Here is a 22,937-nt window from a genome sequence, read left to right on the forward strand (position 1 = left end):
GCCCCGGCTTGGACAGTCTCGGTTGTTGTGTCCTTGGGCAAGACACTTCACCCGTTGCCTACTGGTGGTGGTCAGAGGGCCCGGTGGCGCCAGTGTCCGGCAGCCTCGCCTCTGTCAGTGCTCCCCAGGGTGGCTGTGGCTACAATGTAGCTTGCCATCACCAGTGTGTGGATGACTGGATATGTAAAGCGCTTTGGGGTCCTTAGGGACTAGTAAAGCGCTATATAAATACAGGCCATTTACCATTTATTTTGATACATCGGTGAGGAGAATGACTCCATGTTTGATCTGTTAGGTTTCAGATTAAACCGAGTCACAGTGAATACTGTAGCAGACCGTGCTGTCTCCAGCTGTTTAAATGTGACGTTGTAGAAGGGAACCCTCCCTCTTCTCCCTCTACTTCCTGCTCGGTTTACTTTCACTTTGTCCGGCTGCTGTTCCGCGGAGCGTCTTTCCTATCTGTGTAGGTGAGTGAGGTCCGCGTGCCGGTGTTTGTCTCCGAGGTTCTGCTCGTGCTGTCAGATTACTGCTGTAACCGTGTTACCATAGAAACGTCAGAAATCGAGACCCTTTGAGTATCTGTTAAGATCAAACAGGTCGGTGTGTGTCCGCCGCGGCGTCAGTGACTGCAGTCATTTATGTGACGTCAGTGTGGACCCGAAGTCCACGCAGTGCCGAATAAATCCAGCATTTTATTTCTTAAACTAACATAACATTATTATGAACGTTTTTATGTTTAATATTTTATCGACAAATGTTTAAGTAGCTGCATCTCAGAGTCTGTTTGGTCACGTGAGATGTGCTGTGAGGCATTTTGTCCTCCAAACGTGGACAATAAAGTTGTTTTGATTGTTGAAGTAGAAGTAGGTCGAGGCCGGAGCATTTCTATGTTTTTCTTCATAATTCACAATGCTTGAAATCCAGCATTTACATTTAGATGTAAGACATATGTGCAGCTACCAGTCTGATATAGCCTATGCACTAACAACACAAAGTGTAACCCTGAAAAAATTTAGTCATATTACTGTTCATCTAATAAATCAGATTACTGCTGTACATGTGACTTTTGTTTAGCTTTTTTTGTATATGTTTAAAAATGTTTTGGATATCAGCTGTCATATCAGAGAGCTGTTCTACCTTTTAAGACACCAGGCTGCTGTAAATCAGCTCTGACAGAACACAGATAACAGATTTTATAGATGAGCTGCTTTTAGAACAACACGTTTAATAACCCCTTTGAAAATGTAATTGTGCTGATTTTCTGATTGTCAGCAAACTCAGAGTGCTTATGATCCTGCAGCCATGAATACATCTTGTATTCTATTGCAGCGGTCCCCAACCCACGGCCCTCGGACCGGTACCGGTCCGTGAGTTGTTTGGCACCGGGCCGCGAGAGTTTAGGCTTAGGTGTGAAATGTATAGTTTTCAGGGTTTTTATCGGTTTTCAGCGTTATTTTGTTATCGTTTTTATCGTTTACTCAGTTTTCCTTGGTCTTTTCACGTGTGTTATATGAATAAATTTTCTTTTTTTCAGTACTGGTACTAGTTTTATTTTGTTGTATTTATCCGCGACACCTTAAAGGCCGGTCCATGAAAATATTGTCGGGCATAAACCAGCCCGTGGCGCAAAAAAGGTTGGGGACCGCTGTTCTATTGAGCAAAGGCAATATATGTGTACACACACACACACCTACCCATCTATAAATAATGAAAAAGTTTTTTAATTTAGTTTTTAAAAATACTTCTGCTACGCTGAGATGATCCTGCTCTTTTTCCACACAGAGAGAATCCTACTGAGCATGTGCAGATCAAATTTCAGCCCTCTAGCTTGTTTATCTGAAACAGCCATTAAAAAAGTGTTTTTGAGAGTAAAGGAGAGATGTCCTCGTATCTCCTTATGTTCCCTTCTGCTCCCCCTACGGTGTTGGTGTTTAGGACATGGAAATGGTTTTCCAATTTTCTATTGTGTGCTCTTCTGCTGCTGTAGCTCATCTGCTGTAAGGTAGTGTGTGTTCAGGCATGCTCTTCTGCATACCTTGGTTGTAGTGTGTGGTTATTTTACTTACTGTTGCCTACTGTTGCCTTCCTGTCAGCTCACAGCTGTCTGCCCATTCTCTTCTGACCTCTGACAGGCTTTGTGTTAGGGAGAACTGCTGCTTGCTGTATGTACTCAGTGCATCTAGGAATGTAGACATGGTCAAGATCATGTCTAAGTCCATAATCCCCTATGTGTTTTCTCTGACACTGACTGGGTTTCTTTCCACAGGTGAGGCTGGTCGGATGTCTTTGGGGTTGTTTTTTTTATCTGTTGTTGTGAGCTTGTGACGGAGTCCTTAGATCGATTGCTCAGACACCAGGACTGACGAAGAGACTGAGCAGCTTCTTTTCTCAAAATATTTCTTCCACACATGAAGGTGGAAAGGGTGTGAAGTGAGCTCAGCAGGTGAGTCTTTCCAGAGAAGGCTGTTTCATGATGCTGATTGGCTGTTTGCTGTTTGTTGGTATAAAACATGAAGAGAAAAAAGAATTTCTCTCTGAGTTTAGGAACAATAACTTTACAGTGATTCATTTACTTTTAAGTGTTCAAACCATCAGGTAACACTGAAGACCAGTGTTGGGAAGGTTACTTTTAAAATGTATTCCACTACAGATTACAGAGTACATGCCCCAAAATGTATTTTGTAACATATTCCGTTACGTTACTCAAAGCGAGTAACGTATTCTGGATACATTGGATTACTTAATATATTATCATGCCTTTTTACAACTACATGAATGTACTATTGCTGTGTGATTTATTACTATTACTGAAGGCTACTCACCATACCAATACCAACTAGAGTCTTAAATCTTAATATAAAATGAGTAACAGTAGGGTGGACATTAGGTAAGGTTGTATAGAAAACTATTCCGCGTGTATATAAAACAGGTCCGCGGCTCCGAAGCATAGTAAAGGGACCTCTGGCTAATATGTCTGGTTCCATGTAGGGCTCGTAACCGAAAACTTGCTTTACTTTGTTGTCTGTGTCAACTTTGGTAGCGAGAGACAGAGAGAGGGGTTGAAAGGCTGCTCCAACTGAACTCATTTTTTCTGAGGAAAACACGAAAAAAGTGTAGAGCCGAGTCTTAATAGCTTACTTACAACTGGGCTCGTCAGGCACTCTTTTTGGCTGCAGTGGTTATTATTATATTTACATGCTTCCAGCTCCCGTTTCTGCTCGGTGACAACTCGTGCTTTTCGACTCTCCTTTTTCTCCCTCCCTCGCTCACAGACACACAGCGGGTATTGCAGTCCATTCTCCCTGCAGCACGGACTACACTGCCCATGAGGCTAGGACAGGGGTGGGCAATCTCAGGCCACGAGGGCCGGTGTCCCTGCAGGTTTTAGATCTCACCTTGGGTCAACACACCTGAATCACATGATTAGTTCGTCACCAGGCCTCTGGAGAACTTCAGGACATGTTGAGGAGCTAATTTAGCCATTTAAATCAGCTGGGTTGGTTCGAGGACACATCTAAAACCTGCAGGGACACCGGCCCTCGTGGACTGAGATTGCCCACCCCTGGGCTAGGGCAATGCCTGTAACACTCTGTCTATTGCCTTCATATTAAATAAATAAAAATATTTCTTCACGTCATTATGAGACGCTAGATTGAGACACAGCCATTTGAGCCTCTTAATGCGTGTTTTGTTTGGGTTTCCACCGGCGTGGAATTACCATAAATAGAGAGGGCATAGCCTAACATATGAAACAGGAAAAGATCTTTTCCTGTTCCTGACCGCCGTGTAATCCCTTTATTTCAACAAAGTAACTGTATTCTGAATACCACCTTTTTAAACTGTAATGTAACGGAATACAGTTACTCATATTTTGTATTTTAAATACGTAACGGCGGTACATGAATTCCGTTACTCCCCAATACTGCTGAAGACCGACTGAAGGCACACAGGAGAAGATGTTTGGATTCTGTTTTCAGACAAAATATTATAGATGTTTAAATCCTTGTGTGTGTGTGTGTGTGTGTGTGTGTGTGTGTGTGTGTGTGTGTGTGTGTGTGTGTGTGAACTAATATATGTTGTGATATTAATGTTGCTGTGTCTGTGTAAAGGTGTGGCTTCTGCTATGGATCAGTGTGAGCACAGAGAGGAGGGAGTCCCTCCCTCTAAATCCACTCTGTGTGGGGAACATGACAGCAAGACCAAAGCTCAGAGGTGAGAGGACTGTCTCTAGCTGTCAGGACCCTTCTCCAGGTCCTGGTCAGAGACACAGAAATCAAACGAACCAACTGTTTAACTCTCTGACATGTGAACTCTCTGCAGTCACTACATTGTGTGGTCATCACCTTTTCTTAATGCAACAACCTCAGTTAAAAAAACAAAAATAAGTCAGAGTTTTAAAACTTGAGAGAGACAAACATCAAATTGCTGCCAGTACACAAACTTATTTCTGCTGCTGTGTTCCTGTGTTTAGTCTCACAAAACAGCACAATCTGTTTTTTACCGTGTCATCTACTTACACACCAGGTAGAAAATACACAATGGATTGGTTGCTATAAATTTTGGTTCTACAGTTTTGTTTTGTTTTTTGTGTTTTTCAGTTGGTTACTGGAAATTGTTGCAGATGCTTTGAATCCAAACTCACTGTGCTACTGTGCTCACTATGTAGTCCCTGTTTTTTTTCTATCAGTTTCTATCAGAAAACACAAGCCCCTCCTTCATCCACCGGTGTGTCCTTCAAGAGTAATCGATCTATGATTCAACCCATTATATTCAAAGATGAAGACAAACACGCACATTCTTCACTTACAAAATTTTAATTGATTTTTGTTCTGTGATGACAATAAATAACACGTTAAAGAAAATCATTACAGTTATTCAGAGGCTCAATGAGGCTCCACGAATTTTAACAAGAGATTTAAACAGAGCGAGTGATTTAGTGAGTCTGCAAATCATTCTAGAGTTTAAACCCTGTGATAATAAGACAAGGTTGTCTTGATGTTACATGTGATTGATGCACAAACCCTTTTAGACCCTCTTCACTCTGTTAATGTTGGAAAGAAGCAGCTGTTCCATAACATATGACAGACGGTACCATCAACCAAACAGGAGACAGAAGCAGACACTTTTGCGGAATTTTGTTGTTGAGTATTGTTGGAAAGTTGTTTTTGTGCATTGCACCAGAAAAACTGCAAAAAACTGGCTGCCAGAGTTTATCCAGACTCCCAGTGCAGCTTCACACCAAAAAGATCAGCTGATATGATTTTCTCATTGTGACAACGTCAAGACAAATGCAGAGTAACAGTTTACTTATAGCATTTATTGACAGACCCTTGTCCAACCCCCTTGCCTTGGTGTCAAAGAAGGATGTGTGCATGTCCCAACATTTTTCAACATTTTTCTTTTCCTTACTTTTAAATCATGTGTTTAAAGACAGCACTGAAGGAATCTGCTTAGTTTGAAGGAAAGACCAAAGTTCTATGTTTGGCATACCATGGAAAGACAAGGTCACCAACACAGAGATACTTGCAACAACAGGACTACCAGCCATCTACACCATCCTCAAACAAAGACGAATGTGCTGAGTTGGCCATGCCATAAGAACGGATTATGGACACATCCCAAAGACCTTTTGTACGGAGAACTGAAAATTGCTCTGTGTGTAAAAGAAACATGAAGAACACTGGCATGGAAGGCCAAAGGTGAACAAGTTATTTAACAAAATGAGGAGACATGTGACAAAGACCTAAAGGGGTGATTGGGAGGAACGGACTTCCTGATATGAAAAATAATTAAATGATCATTCCTGCAGCCACATAAGTTAAATACTCAGGTGAGGAGAGAAACAGCTGTCACCTGAGCTGGATTAGGTGGTGGGGTAGGATCCTGGACAGAGCTGGTATAGCCAAACATACAGAGTGCACAGGGATGTTCAGTTCCCACCTCTGGCAGAAATTCAGTACTATTCCAATTTCTGACTGAGTGGACCATGTTCTGCACCTCCAATACAAAGGAGCTTTTCCAGTTCAATTCAGTGCCAAACACACACAACAAGATATGAGGTAAAAATTCTACAACACAGAAAAAACACCAGTATTAAGGGAGCCCCAATGAGCAAGCACTTGGTGACAGTGGGATGGAAAAACTCCCTTTGAAAAGGAAGAAACCTCTAGCAGAATCAGGCTCAGGGAGGGATGGCCATCTGAGGAAGACGGGAGTAAAATCTATTTGAGCTTACAGTGGAAATCAGTTGGGGACCTATTCTTAGGTACTGAACCTTAAGGTTCCCCCAAATATCAAACCCCACTCCGAATCATAGTTTGTAGCTATGAACAGCTTAATCGATAAAGTTTTAAAATCATTCTATAAAACAAATAGTCTCGGAGAACCAAAGATTTTGTGCTAACGAGAGTCGAGTGAATTATTTTTAATTCTTAACAGACCTGTACACATGCAATCTTATCTGTTTCATTAGAATACCAACATTTGCTGTGAATACCTTAAATAACACACGTGTGATATTCTTTATTTTCTCATTTCAGAATCAATAAGGAGACACCGTTGTCTACTTCACTGAGCTGTGTGTCAATGAAGAGTGACCGATCTATGATTCAACCAATAACCTTTTCAAACAGAGAGCGGTCTTTTGATACAGGGTGAGAACTGAAACTGTTGATTGTGTTTCTTCTTTAAAAACGTCATGTCCAACAGCAAGACCAGCACTTGCATTAGTGATCACTTTGTGTTCATACCAAGACTCATCATTACAGAGAGCAACACCTTTAACAAACTGCACATATGCTAACGTTGAGCGTTTTTGCAGTGTTTTGCAGAGCTCAGAGACTCTCAGTGGTCAGTCTGATCTGGACTCCATATTTACGGTGAGAAGATTCAAGAGTCAACAGTTTAATATCACATCAATGAGGAAAAAGTAATTTAGTTTCCATCTCTCCTTAAACATGAGACTCAGTGAGAGAATTACTAGATTCATTTAGTTAAAAACATTATGAAGGTTATAATGTGGAATATATGGTCCTAATTCTGTCAAAACCTTAATAGATGAAACTGAAAATGACTGAAAATAAGTTTAAAGTTCTAAATTTATCCCTTTTCCAGACGCTGGAGGACAACATGTTCAGTTTTTTAAAGAATGAGCTGAAGAAGATGAGGAAGGTCGTGCTTTCAGACTATCCAGAATGGTTAGAGTGTCAGAGGGAGGATGAGGAGGTGCTGAAGGCTGAGGATGAAGAACAGAGGAGGAGCAGTAGAGAGTCATTTTTGAAGATCACGCTGCAATTCCTTAGGAAAATGAAGCAGGAGAAGCTGGCTGAGTGTCTGCAGAGCAGTAAGAGGATTTGAACACATGCACAGCATTTCCTCAAGTTTGTCTACAACCCCAGCTGTTCTATGCCCCACAGTCTGAGAAACACTCTGTTGGATCTATAAATTTTTCTTTATCGAAACATAAATGATGTGCACCATGATTAACACAACACCCTGGTGCATGACAGAGACATAAACATTTATGCATCTTTTGTTTTTATGTTTCTATTTGTTTATCTATAACTTTTGTGGTCAGACATACTACATTATAGATGGTTGATTACATCAGGAAAGCCCATAAATCAATGGCTAAAGTACACTGAACAAAAATATAAACGCAACACTTTTGTTTTTGCTCCCATTCCCCATGGGATGGACGTAGAGACCTAAAATTCATTCCAGATACACAATATAACCATCCCTCCCAAACAGTGGTCACAAATCAGTCCAAATGTGTGGTAGTGGGCACATCTGCTATATTGAGATAATCCATCCCACCTCACAGGTGTGCCACATCAGGATGCTGATCTGACATCATGAGTAGTGCACAGGTGTACCTCAGACTGCCCACAACAAAAGGCCACCCTGGAATGTGCAGTTTTTTGCGCTATTGGGGGTCTGGGGACCCAGAACCGGTCAGTATCTGGTGTGACCACCATTTGCCTCATGCAGTGCAACACATCGTCGCATGGAGTCTATCAGATTGTCAATTGTGGCCTGTGGAATGTTGGTCCACTCCACTTCAATGGCTGTGCGAGGTTGTTGGATATTCGTGGGAACTGGTACACGCTGTCGTATACGCCGGTCAAGCACATCCCGAACATGCTCAATGAGTGACATATCCGGTGAGTATGCTGGCCATGCAAGAACTGGGACATTCTCAGCTGCCATCTGCCCTGAACAATGTGAACCATGATTCATCCGTGAAGCGCACACCTCTCCAACGTGCCAGACGCCATCGAATGTGAGCATTTGCCCACACAAGTCTGTTACGGCGACGAGCTGGAGTCAGGTCAAGACCCCGATGAGGACGACGGGCATGCAGTTGAGCGTCCCTGAGACGGTTTCTGACAGTTTGTGCAGAAATTGTTTGGTTGTGCAAACCAATTGTTCCAGCAGCTGTCTGGGTGGCTGGTCTCAGACGATCTTGGAGGTGAACCTGCTGGATGTGGAGGTCCTGGGCTGGTGTGGTTACACGAGGTCTGCGGTTGTGAGGCCGGTTGGATGTGCTGCCATATTCTCTGAAACGCCTGTGGAGACGGCTTATGGTTGAGAAATGAACATTCAATGCACGGGCGACAGATCTGGTTGACATTCCTGCTGTCAGCATGGCAATTGCACGCTCCCTCATTGCTTGTGGCATCTGTGGCATTTTGCTGTGAGACAAAACTGCACATTCCAGGGTGGCCTTTTGTTGTGGGCAGTCTGAGGTACACCTGTGCACTACTCATGATGTCAGAAGAGCATCCTGATGTGGCACACCTGTGAGGTGGGATGGATTATCTCAATATAGCAGATGTGCCCACTACCACACATTTGGACTGATTTGTGACCACTGTTTGGGAGGGATGGTTATATTGTGTATCTGGAATGAATTTTAGGTCTCTACGTCCATCCCATGGGGAATGGGAGCAGTAACAAAGGTGTTGCGTTTATATTTTTGTTCAGTGTAGGTGATAGGCAGAGGGTAGGTGAATTACAGAGAGCTGAGGGAATCCAAGGTAATCCTGTCAGTTCTTAAATAAAGGAAACACCACGGCAAATATTCTAATCAATTCTAATGTTTGTTTGTTTTTTAATTATTAATTTAGGAACTCGTGCTGCAAAGTTCCAAAAAAACCTGAAGTCTAATCTGAAAAAGAAGTTCAAGTGTGTGTTTGAGGGGATTGCTAAAGCTGGAAGCTCAACCCTTCTGAATCAGATCTACACAGAGCTCTACATCACAGAGGGAGGGACTGCAGGGGTCAATGATGAACATGAGATCAGACAGATTGAAACCGTATCCAGGAAATTGAACAGACCAGAAACTGCAATCAGACAAGAAGACATCTTTAAAGCCTCACCTGTTAAAGACAAGCCAATCAGAACAGTGCTGACAAAGGGAGTGGCTGGCATTGGGAAAACAGTCCTAACACAGAAGTTCACTCTGGACTGGGCTGAAGACAAAGCCAACCAGGACATCCAGTTCATGTTTCCATTCACTTTCAGAGAGCTGAATGTGCTGAAAGAGAAAAAGTTCAGCTTGGTGGAACTTGTTCATTACTTCTTTACTGAAACCAAAGAAGCAGGAATCTGGAGCTTTGAAGACTTCCAGGTTGTGTTCATCTTTGATGGTCTGGATGAGTGTCGACTTCCTCTGGACTTCCACAAAACTAAAATCATCACTGACCCTAGAAAGTCCACCTCAGTGGATGTGCTACTGACAAATCTCATCAGGGGAAAGCTGCTTCCTTCTGCTCGCCTCTGGATAACCACAAGACCTGCAGCAGCCAATCAGATTCTTTCCCAGTGTGTTCACAGGGTGACAGAGGTAAGAGGGTTCACTGACCCACAGAAGGAGGAGTACTTCAGAAAGAGATTCAAAGAAAAGGAGCAGACCAACAGGATTATCTCCCACATCAAGAAATCACGAAGCCTCCACATCATGTGCCACATCCCAGTCTTCTGCTGGATCACTGCTACAGTTCTGGAAGATGTGCTGAAAACTAGAGAGGGGGGACAGCTGCCCAAGACCCTGACTGAGATGTACATTCACTTCCTGGTGGTTCAGGCCAAAATGAAGAAGGTCAAGTATGATGAGGGAACTGAAACCGATCAGCACTGGAGTCCAGAGAGCAGGAAGATGATCGAGTGTCTGGGAAAACTGGCTTTTGATCAGCTGCAGAAAGGAAACCTGATCTTCTATGAATCAGACCTGACAGATTTTGAAGTAATTATCAAGGATGCCTCAGTGTACTCAGGAGTGTTCACACAGATCTTTAAAGAGGAGAGAGGACTGTACCAGAACAAGGTGTTCTGCTTCATCCATCTGAGTATTCAGGAGTTTATGGCTGCTCTTCATGTCCATCTGACCTTCATCAACTCTGAAGTCAACCTGCTGGAGAAACGGCAAAAAAAAGATCAGTATTCTTTAAAACATCTCCACCAGAGTGCCGTGGACAAGGCCTTAGAGAGTTCAAATGGTCATCTGGACTTGTTCCTCCGCTTCCTCCTTGGGCTTTCACTGCAGTCTAATCAGACTCTCCTAAAAGGTCTACTGACACAGACAGGAAGTAGTTCAAATACTGATGTGGAAACAGTCCAGTACATCAAGAAGAAGATCAGTGATAATCAGTCTGCAGAGAAAAGCATCAATCTGTTTCACTGTCTGAATGAACTGAATGATCGTTCTCTAGTGGAGGAGATCCAACAGTCTCTGACTTCGGGAAGTCTCTCTACAGATAAACTGTCTCCTGCTCAGTGGTCAGCTCTGGTCTTCATCTTATTGTCATCAAAGGAAGATCTTGATTCATTTGAACTGAAGAAATACTCTGCTTCTGAGGATGCTCTTCTGAGGCTTCTGCCAGTGGTCAAAGCCTCCAAGAAAGCTCTGTAAGTCGATTTATGAACCATTATAAATGTTTTTACATTCTTGATTGTTATCTTCATTAATAATTCTTTCTCTCAGGCTGAGCTGTTGTAACTTGTCGTGGAGAAGCTGCAAAGCTCTTTCATCAGTTCTCAGCTCCGAGTCTTCTAGTTTGAGAGAGCTGGACCTGAGTAACAATGACCTGCAAGATTCTGGCGTGAAGCTGCTGTCTGGTGGACTAAAAAGTGTACACTGTAAACTTGAAACTCTAAGGTAGTATTTAGTATTTATTTATTTATTGTCATTGTCAAGAACAATGAAATTGCGTTTGGGGCTTCCATACAACCCAAAAAAAAAAAAAAGAAGAAAATAATAAATACCCCTTAAAACCCAAGTGTACATATTTAACCCAGTGTGACTCCAATGCAATAAGACAATCCTTAGCAATAATGTTCGTAGAAATTCAGACAAAGACCTGAGAAACATGACAAAATACAACAATGCAACCCATTCAATATTATTGTACTGTGAGATATGATATCAGATATGATAGTTATCTATTTAAGAAAGAGGGGGGGGGGGGGGCAGGAGGGGGAAGAGAATAAAGATATGATGCACCAATGCAGACCAGTTCATTGCTATTAAGAAGTTGGATATGGTTATTGTCCGTGAGAGGGGGGCAGAGAGTTCAGGAGCCTCACAGCCTGTGGATACAGGCTGTTGGCTAGTCTGGATGTTCTGGCTTGTATAGACCTGTACCTTCTCCCTGAGGGCAGCAGATGGAAAAGGTGGCGCGCAGGGTGATGTTGGTCCCGCAGGATACTGTGCACCCTCCTCAGACAGCGAGTGGGGAAGATATTACTGATCTCTGGCAGACTTGTTCCAATAATTCTGCCAGCTTCTTTCACCACCCGCTGGAGTGCTTGCTGATCGGCCTTGGTGCAGCTGGGGAACCACACTAGAAATCCATACGTCAGAACGCTGCTGATGGCACAGTTGTAGAAGTTCAACATCAGAGATCTGGGAATGTGTGCGCTCCGCAGTCTCCTCAGGTAGTAGAGGCGCTGTTGGGCCTTCCGTACAACTGAGGTGATATGGTTACCCCAGGACAGGTCCTCGGTCACAGTTACCCCCAAGAATTTAAAACTGCTCACCCTCTCCACCGCCTCACTGCCAATGAAGAGAGGCAGATGGTTGTTATGACCCCTCTTCCGGAAATCTACAATGATCTCCTTGGTCTTTTTGGTGTTTAAGACCAAGTTATTGTCATGGCACCATGACTCTAGTTGTTGCACCTCTGTCCTATAGTTTGTCTCATCATTGTTGGATATAAGTCCGAGCACTGTGGTGTCATCTGCAAACTTAACAATGAGATTGGACGCGCAGGAGGAAATACAGTCATGGGTGAAGAGAGTGTATAACAGAGGGCTCAGAACACACCCCTGAGGGGCACCGGTGTTGACCACAAGGGTGGAAGAGGTGTTCTTACCCACTCTGACACTCTGTCTACGGTTAGTGAGGAAGTCCACAATCCAGTTGCACAGAGAGGAGTTAAGTCCCAGTTGGTGGAGTTTGGGACGGAGTTTGTATGGCCGGATGGTATTAAAAGCCGAGCTGTAGTCTACAAAGAGGAGCCGTGCATAGGTGTTCCTGTGTTCCAAGTGCTTCAGTAATGTGTGCAGCACTGTGGCGATCGCATCCTCGGTTGACCGGTTCTCCCTGTATGCAAACTGGTGCGAGTCCAGGGATGGTGGAAAAGCAGCTCTGATGTGTTTAATGACCAGTCTCTCCAGGCATTTGGCGGGAATGGGGGTGAGTGCCACAGGTCTGAAATCGTTCAGACATGTGACATTTGACTGTTTTGGGATGGGAACGATGGTTGCTGCTTTGAAACAGGATGGTACCAGTGAACAGGACAGCGAGGTGTTATGATTCAGTGTGTGTGTGTGTGTGTGTGTGTGTGTGTGTGTGTGTGTGTGAGAGAGAGAGAGAGAGGGAGAGAGAGAGAGAGAGAGATTTACGTGTTATTTTAAATTGCAGAATCAGAATCAGAATCAGAAAGGGGTTTATTGCCAAATGTTGAGCAGGTTTACAACATTAGGAAATTGCTGCGGTGCTTCAGTGCAAACATAGTGTCATAAATAGCACTTAAATAGACATGAAAAAATAAAAGTAGAATAAGAAAGTGCTACGTAGAAAGATATGTGCATGAGATATACATGAGATATATACATGAGAATAAGAATTAAGAGTGCTACGTAGAAAGATATGCGTGCAGGTGGTGATCAGTGCCAAACATGGAATGATGCAGTGACACAGCGTAGGGTCATGTGTTAGTGGCGGGGACAGTCATATGGTTATTGTTCATGTGTCCAACAGCAGAGGGGAAGAAACTGTTCTTATGGCGAGAGGTTCTGGTGCGGATGGACCGGAGCCTCCTGCCTGAGGGGAGCAGGTCAAACAGACTGTGTCCAGGGTGAGAAGGGTCAGCTGAGATCCGAGTTGCACGCCGCAATGTCCTGGAGGTGTACAGGTCCTGCAGAGATGGGAGTCTGCAGCCAATCACCTTCTCAGCAGAGCGCACAACACGCTGCAGTCTCTGTTTGTCCCTGATAGTGGCTCCAGCGTACCACACGGTGATGGAGGAGGTGAGGATGGACTCGATGATTGCAGTGTAGAACTGCATCATCGTCCGTGTTGGCAGGTTGAATTTCTTCAGCTGCCTCAGGAAGTACATCCTCTGTTGGGCCTTCTTGATGACGGAGGTGATGGTGGGCTCCCACTTCAGGTCCTGGGTGATGGTGGTACCCAGGAAGCGGAATGAGTCCACAGAGGTGATGGGGGTGTTAGTCAGGATGATGGGGGGGAGTGGGGCTGTGTGCTTCCTGAAGTCCACAATAATCTCCACTGTCTTCTGGGCATTCAGCACCAGGTTGTTGTGGCTGCATCAGGACACCAGACGTTCAACCTCCCTCCTGTAGGCAGACTCATCCCCGTCCGAGATGAGCCCAATAACGGTGGTGTCATCTGCAAACTTGATTAGCTTGACAGACTGGTGGGTGGAGGTGCAGCAGTTGGTGTACAGGGAGAAGAGCAGAGGAGAAAGAACACAGCCCTGAGGGGAGCCGGTGCTGATGGTCTGGGAGTCCGAGACATTCTTTCTCAGCCTCACATGCTGCTTCCTGTCCGTCAGGAAGTCAGTGATCCACCGACAGATGGGATCAGGCACATTCATCTGGGAAAGCTTGCCTCGGAGATGGTCTGGAAGGATGGTGTTGAAGGCAGAGCTGAAGTCCACAAACAGGATCCTGGCGTAGGTTCCTGGGGAGTCCAGATGCTGCAGGATGAAGTGTAGGGCCATGTTGATGGCGTCGTCTACAGACCTGTTGGCTCTATATGCAAACTGCAGGGGGTCCAGGAGGGGGGCCGTGAGGGTCTTGAGATGGGAGAGAACTAGGCGCTCAAATGACTTCATGACCACAGATGTCAGAGCCACGGGTCTGTAGTCATTTAGTCCAGTGATCCTAGGTTTCTTGGGGACAGAATTATGGTAGAGGACTTGAAGCAGGCAGGCACATGACATGCCTGCAGTGAGGAGTTGAAAATGCCAGAAAACACTGGGGCCAGCTTGTTTGCACAGTGTCTGAGGGTGGCAGGAGACACGCCGTCTGGGCCGGGAGCTTTCCGAGCATTCAAATTCTTAAACTGCTTCCTCACATCTGCTTCATGAATATGAAGAGTTGTGGTGGGAGGAGGTGGTGTGAAATCCTCTTTTGTGTGGGGTGAGGAGGGGGGTGTTGTAGGTGAACAGTTTGAAGGTGGTGATGGCTCTATGGAGGGGGGAGAGGTGGGGGAACGAGTGTCCAAAGTGTCTCTATTGTTGGGGCCGTTGGAGGTGTGAAGGCTGCCTGATGGCTCGTCAAAACGGCAGTAAAAGTCGTTAAGGGTGTTGGCTAAGAGCAAGTCATCAGTGGAGTGGGGGGTTTTAGGCTTGTAGTTTGTGATATTCCTAAAACCTTTCCACACAGAGGCCGAATCATTCTCTGAGATCTGCTGCTGCATCTTCTCAGAGTGCTGATGTTTAGCAATGTCCACTTCTTTAGTGAACCTGTACTTGGCCTCTCTGTAGCAGTCCCTGTCTCCGCTTCTGAACGCCTTTCTCTTTTCCAGCCACAGCTTTTTGAGTTTAGGAGTAAACCAGGGTTTGTCATTGTTATAACTCACCCTGGTGCGTGATGGCACAATGCTGTCCTCACAGAAGTGGATATAGGAGGTGACAGTGTCCGTAAACTCGTCCAAGCTGTTAGAAGCAGCCTTCAATGTGTCCCAGTCTGTGGTCTCCAAACACGTGCGAAGCTCCTCCACAGCCTCGTTGCTCCACAGTTTTTTAGTCCTCACGACAGGTTTGGAGAGCTTCAGCCTCTGTCTGTACGCGGGGATTAGGTGGATCATGATGTGGTCAGAAAGTCCGAGTGAAGCGCGGGGCACCGCGCGATAGGCCCCGCTGATCGTGCTGTAGCAGTGGTCTAATGTCCTCTCCTCTCTGGTCGGGCATTTAATATACTGCTTATATTTCGGAAGCTCATGGCTCAGATTGGCTTTGTTAAAGTCCCCAAGAGCAAGTATTGCAGTATTATTATTTATGCATGCTCATCCTGGACTTTTTTCTTCTTTCAAAACTTTAGTCTCTCGGGTTGTCTGATCACAAAAGATGGAGGTGAATCTTTGGTCTTGGCTTTGAGGTCTAACCCCTCCCATCTGAGAAATCTTGATTTGAGCTACAATCATCCAGGAGACTCTCATGTGGAGGAGCTTTCTAAGGGAGTGAAGAATACTCAGTGGAGACTGGACAATCTAAGGTATGAACAAGAGTTCACATGGCGTTGGTTTATCTAACTTGGGTTTTTTTTTTTTAGCCTTTTTGCTTTTTCCTTTTTTCTGTTTATGGGAAAGTGATTCTATGTAAAGAAATGTGCAGACCCCAGAGGAGTCATGGAACAAGTCCTGACTGTTGTTTGTGCTTATATACCGAACAACAGTGTGGGTGCTAGAGGATGCCCTATCAGGGAACTCTATGGTCCTATTGGTGCACTGGTAATGTCTGAGGCCCTGGTCTGCAAAACCTTAAATTCTCACCTTTGACAGAGCTTTGAAAGCCTTCCGTAAGACAAACAGGGGATACTAAGTCCAAAAGGACGATGTCATAGAACTCCTTGGCTGAGGAGTCTGTATAAAGCTGTGGCCTCATGGTGGTTGGCATGTGTCATAATATTAATTTCAAAATCAGATGGTGGACACTAAAAGTGACCAGAGCCATCAAACTGAAAAAGTCCTTAGTTAGCCTGCTGGACTCCTGAGACAACTTACAAGTACTGCAGCCCAAGAAGACTGTATTCTTACAGTAGCTGTGCAAAAACTCACCTTTAGACTGAGATTCTTCTCAAGCATTTCTGGCAAACCTTCAGTCAACTTCTAGTTACTCAAAGTTACTAGTAACTTTGAGTAAGTAGAAGTTACCTAAAGCGGCAGTGCCCAGATTACTTACGTAGACAGCTACTTCGGTTCAACTGATATAAAGTGCGGTAAGCTGAAGGCAGCTTCAACCATCTGTTTGTTGAAAAATAGTAATGCGACCGCACTGCATTTTCTTGTTAGTAACGGTAACGGTCTTGTAACGATAAAAATAGTAATTAGTTAGATTTCTCATTACTGAAAAAAGTAACGCTGTTACTTATAATGCTGTTATTCTCATCATTGGTTGTTTCTGACTTCAGTTGAGGATATAGTCAGCCAGTGAATCCAATACCTTAGGCACCTCCTCAATTCTTCCAATATCCATCCTTAGAGAAAGCAGTGTCTAGGAATTAAAGGGGACAACTTAGGCATCACTAGGCTGAGTTCACTAATGGTCTTAAATAAGTCCTTGGTGGCAGGGAATTTTTGGTGGATGAGATTTCCCCTTAAGTTTCTTAAGGTTCTGGATGTGGTGGGGCTGTCATGGTTGACACGTCTCTGTAATGTTGTTTGTCTGGGGTAGATCATCGGGGTTGGCAGGGTCAGGTGATGGTTCCTGTCTTTAAGAAGGGGAACTGAAAGCAGTGTTCCAATTATAGAGGTATCCCACTACTCAGCCTCACTAAGAAGGTCTGTCCGAGAGTACTGGAGAGGAGACTCTGTTCTGCTCTGTTTTGAAGACACAGCAGGGCATGAAAGCAAAGGTATCAATTTACCGGCCAATCTGTGTTTGCATCCACCCCTATGGCTACCAGATCCAGGTCGCGACTGAAAGAATGAGACTGCAGATACTAACGGTGGACATGAGTTTCCTCCAAGGTGTGGCTGGGCTCTTCTTTAGCTTGTTAGCTTCTTTAGCTTTCAGTTCTGAATGGGACTGACAAACACACACAGGTTTTTAAGAATACACTTTTACCCTTTTTTTAGCTTCATGAAAGCATGACCCATAGCAGTCTCATGACCCTGCAGCTTCACAAGTACTCTGTTTAATCTGCACTGGTCATTCCACTTTATTGTCATTGATATTTATATTTAAAAGTGCAATACTGTAATTTTCTGCTGCTCATTCCTGTGCAATATCCCATCTGCCCTCCCGTCATATTTCTTTTCAAGATTTTCTTATTTAATCACTAGTGTACATATATTTATATTTATAGATACATATATATTTAGTCATCTTTTCTCTTTTACCATGTGTCTCTAATATTTTGCTCCTTACTATTTTTCTATTTTCTTTATTATTTTATTTTATTTTATTTTCTCCTACTGTATCATGGTGCTGAGTGACTGCTGCTCGTCATACACATTTCATTGCAATGTTGACCCTGTGCTAACTTGCATATGACAAATAAAACTGAAACTGAAACTGCTGAGAAGAGAATATATTTAAAACTGGCTGTGTTTCAGCATGTTTCTATATCAATCAGGAATTGGTGCTTCATGTTGAATAGCAGTATGTACACATTATAGATAAAACTCATTATGTTTTTCTCCCTCCAGAGTGGACCATTGTGGAGAGCAGTGGCTAAAACCTGGACTACTGAAGTGTAAGTCTCAGAAATGATAACTAAATGTTTATGTCAAACCTTCAAAACTACAGCTTCACAGTGGCTACAGGCATCTTTTATATACAGTCCTGTATATATTCATTCAGAAAGTATCATCATTAAACTTTCTATGACTGAGCAACATATCAGCAAGTAAAGAAAGAATAAAGCATCAAATATGTCAGATTATCAACTGCAGCTCCATCTTTTTCTTACCAGATTCATGTGAACTCACAGTGGACACCAACACAGTGAACAGAAACCTCAGACTATCTGACAGCAACAGGAAGGTGACACGTGTGAAACAGGACCATCCATATCCTGATCATCCAGACAGATTTGACTGCTGGCCTCAGCTGCTGTGTAGAAATGGTCTGACTGGCCGCTGTTACTGGGAGTTGGAGTGGGAAGGAGAAGTTTATATAGCAGTGAGTTACAGAAGAATCCAAAGGAAAAAAAAGAGTGATGAGTGTTGGTTTGGAGGAAATGATCAGTCCTGGAGTCTGAGCTGCTCTGATGGTGGTTACTCGGTGTGGCACAATAACAGAGAAACATTCATCTCCTCCCACTCCTCTTCATCCTCGGTCTCTGACAGAGTAGCAGTGTATGTGGACTGTCCTGCTGGCACTCTGTCCTTCTACAGAGTCTCCTCTGACACTCTGATCCACCTCCACACCTTTAACATCACATTGACTGAATCTCTGTATGTTGGGTTTGGATTTGGGTTCTGGTCATCTGAATCTTTACTTTCTCTGTGTTCTTAGTGTACCTTTAATCTCATCACTGAGACAGGACACACACCACTTGTAGGTTTTTTTACTGTCCATGTTTACAAGGGGACATCTTTTCAGAAATGTAACCAAGTGGATTTAGAGCCTAAAGCTGACCAGCGAGTGAAGTAAAAGTGGTGAAAAGTGAAACATGTTAGAAAGAGAAGATGGCCTTAACAGGGTGTGAACTTGTAAAGTAAAAACATGATGCATTTAAGGTTATCCTATTTGGTTTTTATTTAAGAAGAGAATTTGTTCCACTGTGCGATGGCCGAGTCTCTTTGTTTGCTTGGAGATAATTTCTCCTGCTTAGAGAAAATCCTCTCACACGAAACAGAAAAGGTTGCATTGCATAGAAACTGCAATGCAAGTTGGTGGGGATGCAGGTATATGATCTTCCTGGGTCCCACAAACTATCACCGAAAAAGAGTAAACAAAGTAAATTGCTGCACATTTTGTAGAATAACATTTTAAGATTATTTTAACAATGAAATTCTTTAATGATATGTATATTATGAAAAGCAGATGTTTTGTTAAGACATTTTAAGTTTTTCAAATTTCAGATAAAATAAATACACCCAAAACAAAGGCAAGCAACAAGAACAGAAAGCTGGCAAACCCACCTGATTGACCAAAATCAACTCAAATTACTCCCACATGACAGAACCTCCTCTCTTCCTCGCTGGCTCCATTTCACTCATTAGAATGATCAGTGGTTTGCTATTTCTCACCATCAAAACACTCCACAAGTCCTGCGAATGACTAATCACTTTCCTATAAACCACTGACTCAGATACTGAAGCAGTTAAATGAAGCTTCAGACGTCATTGATCATGTGACTCTGGCCAAAAGAATCAAGTCTCGACACAGTGCTTCTGAAGCAGTGTGTTGGTTTCTTTTGACACACCTGCCAGAGTGTCGGCTTCAAGCGGGCCATCACTGCTGTGAACTGTAGCGCCCAGGCTGATAAACCAGAGATTAGGCAACAAAGGGACCTTTGTTTTGTTTTCTGGAGCAATTATGTGTTAATTACACCCACACAGGCTCAACCCATCTTCTGGAATGATGATTGCAGTCTTGAAGCTGATCATCGTGCACACCCACATGGATTCATCTTCTTTGATCCACTGAATCAAAGTGGAGGCTCTGCTCTTTATGATGAGTCACGGTATCTGACCTACTATAACTACTTTGGCTCTTTTCATTACCCACAAGGTCATTTAACTCAGGGTGAACATACTCAGAGCTCACAGAGCTAACTCTGATCAGAGGGGCGTACATCGATTTTGGTGATGTAGAAAATGCACTAATGTTTTTATTAGTGCTGTCAGCGTTAATCAACGCGCTAACGTGTTGACGCCGGTCAGCCCCATGAATGGGACGATCCGCGGTAACTTGTTAACAGAGATTTGCCACATTAATGCAGTTATGGCGTTAACGTCGTTAACAAGATTAATGCTGTTTTTATGCTTGATTACGCTAGTTTTTATGCTTGCCTCTAACACCACTAAGTCTGTTTTACACAGATGGATTCATTGGGAACTGAATAGATAAGAAAATTGATCATGGTCAATTTCCTGTGGGTATACAGTGACTAACCAATTTTAAATACATCAAGTTTATTATTTCAGAACTCTAATGTTGCTGTAATGTTAGAAATAAACAGCACCACCGATCTTGAGTACCGATTCCTCTGATCATGTATCTGGTCCTTTTTTTTTTCATCCTGTCTGTCAGCTTTTGCATGGGAAAGGTGGAGAAAATATAATAAAATACAAATAGAAATGCACAATGTATTGACAACTGCTGCACCTGTAAGAAAAACAAAGAAACATACTCAGATTGTGTAAAACCTGCCTTCTGGACAAGGCCCAGAAGAATTCTAAGTTCCACTGTAAGCTTGTCTTACTGTCTGTTAATGTTCCACAAGAGCAGGTTCAAAGTTCAGTGGCATGTGGTTATTGTATGACCTTAAATAATAAAAACTGTGGAGAACTGAATGTGGAGATTAGATTGAATCTGCAGACCAGCAAGCTCCTGTTTAGCCTTGCTTTTAGTTGCTTTACATTACAAGTGGTTGATTAAGATTAATTTCACACAGATTATTTCTTCCATCAAACAGTAACGCAAACTGCTTCCTGCCTCTTCACTGTCAGCAGGTATGTCCAAAAAGCTTCCAAGTCTTTGTAGGATTTTGTTGTATGTTGCTGCAGAGGTGTGTTCATGGGCATTTTTGTCTGTTCATGCATTTTCATTCATGTGACCATCTCAGGATGCTCTCTGTTAGAAAATCGTTATGCTAATGGAAGTTCAGGCTGGTCTGCAAGAACTGATATTCAGATGACTAAATTACCTTTTCACTGGTTTATGTTGGGCTATCACAACCCATCAGTCTATTTCATTTGTTTTAAAAAGCTTTCAGTTCAAACTGTCTTCTACAACACGTCCAAATGTCAACCCTTATGATTATTTTTGGAAAACGTTTTTTTCAGAGTGGGGACCTTCACATTACAACCACCTCTGTGATGGAGAGATATTTTGTTTCCAGCCATTAGTTTCATTAATTGGTCTTGAGTACTGGGGGGACTTATCAAAAGTGTTATTGGCAGTATTATGATCAACCTCACTCCAGATTTAAAAAAACATGAGACTTGTTACTTGTTTTTTTTTCTGTTTCTATCATTTACATAATCCTTAATAAGTCAAATTTGACCTTGACACAACAGGAAGCTTCAGTAACCAGATGGCATGTAGAAATTTGAAACAAACAAACAACACAACTTTTTACCTATAAATAAATGTCCTTTGATGTAATGACATTTACAGTTTTTACAACAAACAGAATGCTATCACACCAATCAGCAGCTGTAATTCATATCATACAAAATCAAAGTTCAAGGTTTTATTTTTCTGAGGTATAAAAATCACAAAAAGGTTCCTGATAACCTTATTGCTCAATGTGATTAAAACCCCACCGCCAAGATAAAACAACATGAAAGGAAATCAAATAAAACAGTTATTAGATGCACTAATTTTGATTTTACAAACACGATCAAACACGTGGTATTTTCTGTAAAGTGTTTCTTATCTTTGTTTGTTTTATGTTACGGTATCAAGATATACTGGTATTATGTTAACAAAGACCAGTTTACATTTTGAATATCAAAACGAATCCAAACTTTTTGTAATTGTTTGACAGCAGTCAGAACAAATGTGTCCTGTGATGTTGTGTGAAGGTTTGGGATCTGCTATGGATCAGTGCAGGGAACATGAGAGTCGAACCAAACTGCAGAGGTGAGATGACCAACCGCCCATGACACATCATCTTATCTCTAGTTAAGCACTCAAGTTAAATTATTATATATAATAGGAAGATCAAACACCACAAACGGGACTCGCCTGTACCCAGTTGTGTCTCCATGGAGAGCGATTGGTCCAAGGGCGAACATGTTAACTTCAAAGATGGACATCACCCTGCTGATCCAAGGTAAGAAGTCAAAGGAACTAAAACAGATTTGTTAGACAAAATGATTTCTTAACAATGTTGAAAGAAATATTGATTATTATTTATTTAATTATCTTAATATTTAGAAAAAAGTTTAGAAGAGCAAAAATTCAAAAGCGTTCAGAGTTTTCTTCATGTGATCACTGTTTCAGGTTATTAATGAGTTCTTATTCAGGATAAACGAGTCCTTGTGTTTGCAGGAGGAGCCTGCAGCAGAGACCACACTCGCCTGTATCCAGCAGCGTGTCCATGCAGAGTGAGTGGTCCAAGGGTCCACATGTCGACTTTAAACATGAACAGAGGTCTGACCTTGGGTAAGGACTACAAACTGAAGGTGCAGCTTTTTACAGTTTCAGAGGGGCAGAAAATGGATGGATGGATGGCTGTTTTAGCACTGCATTTAGCAATACCATTTTCATCCACTTTATTTAACACGGTTTAAATTCTTTATAGCACGCTCCAACCATTTCATGGCTTTATGTTTTTTTAGCAGGAGGATTTACTTACTCATTCTAACTGTCATGTACTAAGACAAGTCACATAGGATGGTGTCTAACATAAATGCGTTCCTATATTTAAAGGAAGATCCTACAGCAGAGACCACACTCTTCTGTATTCAGCAGTGTGTCCATGAAGAGCGATCGGTCCAAGGGTCCACATGTCGACTTTAAACATGAACAGAGCCCTGATGATGCAAGGTAAGAGCGCAACAG

At 42.9% G+C, this 22,937-nt stretch overlaps 1 protein-coding gene across 3 annotated transcripts in view; it reads left to right on the forward strand.

The window, feature by feature from the left end:
* Positions 1-348: 348 nt before the first annotated feature.
* The window catches only part of LOC101478330 (protein NLRC3), a 31,205-nt gene continuing 8,616 nt past the window's right edge, over positions 349-22,937 (forward strand). The window contains exons 1-11 of one of the 3 annotated variants that reach the window (XM_014408472.3): positions 349-467; positions 2,267-2,443; positions 4,110-4,212; positions 6,540-6,653; positions 6,821-6,878; positions 7,114-7,342; positions 9,132-10,911; positions 10,988-11,161; positions 15,574-15,747; positions 17,903-17,949; positions 18,169-20,394. In XM_014408472.3, coding sequence (XP_014263958.3) covers positions 4,124-4,212; positions 6,540-6,653; positions 6,821-6,878; positions 7,114-7,342; positions 9,132-10,911; positions 10,988-11,161; positions 15,574-15,747; positions 17,903-17,949; positions 18,169-18,713 — 3,210 coding nt within the window. In that variant the 5' untranslated portion in view covers positions 349-467; positions 2,267-2,443; positions 4,110-4,123 and the 3' untranslated portion in view covers positions 18,714-20,394. Of the gene's footprint in view, positions 468-2,266; positions 2,444-4,109; positions 4,213-6,539; positions 6,654-6,820; positions 6,929-7,113; positions 7,343-9,131; positions 10,912-10,987; positions 11,162-15,573; positions 15,748-17,902; positions 17,950-18,168; positions 22,014-22,089; positions 22,207-22,424; positions 22,539-22,805; positions 22,923-22,937 lie in introns of those variants that run through there. The other 2 variants (XM_014408474.3, XM_012921800.4) reach the window with 2 other exon arrangements.

Source organism: Maylandia zebra, linkage group LG15, assembly GCF_041146795.1.
Source record: "Maylandia zebra isolate NMK-2024a linkage group LG15, Mzebra_GT3a, whole genome shotgun sequence".
NCBI lineage: Eukaryota > Metazoa > Chordata > Actinopteri > Cichliformes > Cichlidae > Maylandia > Maylandia zebra.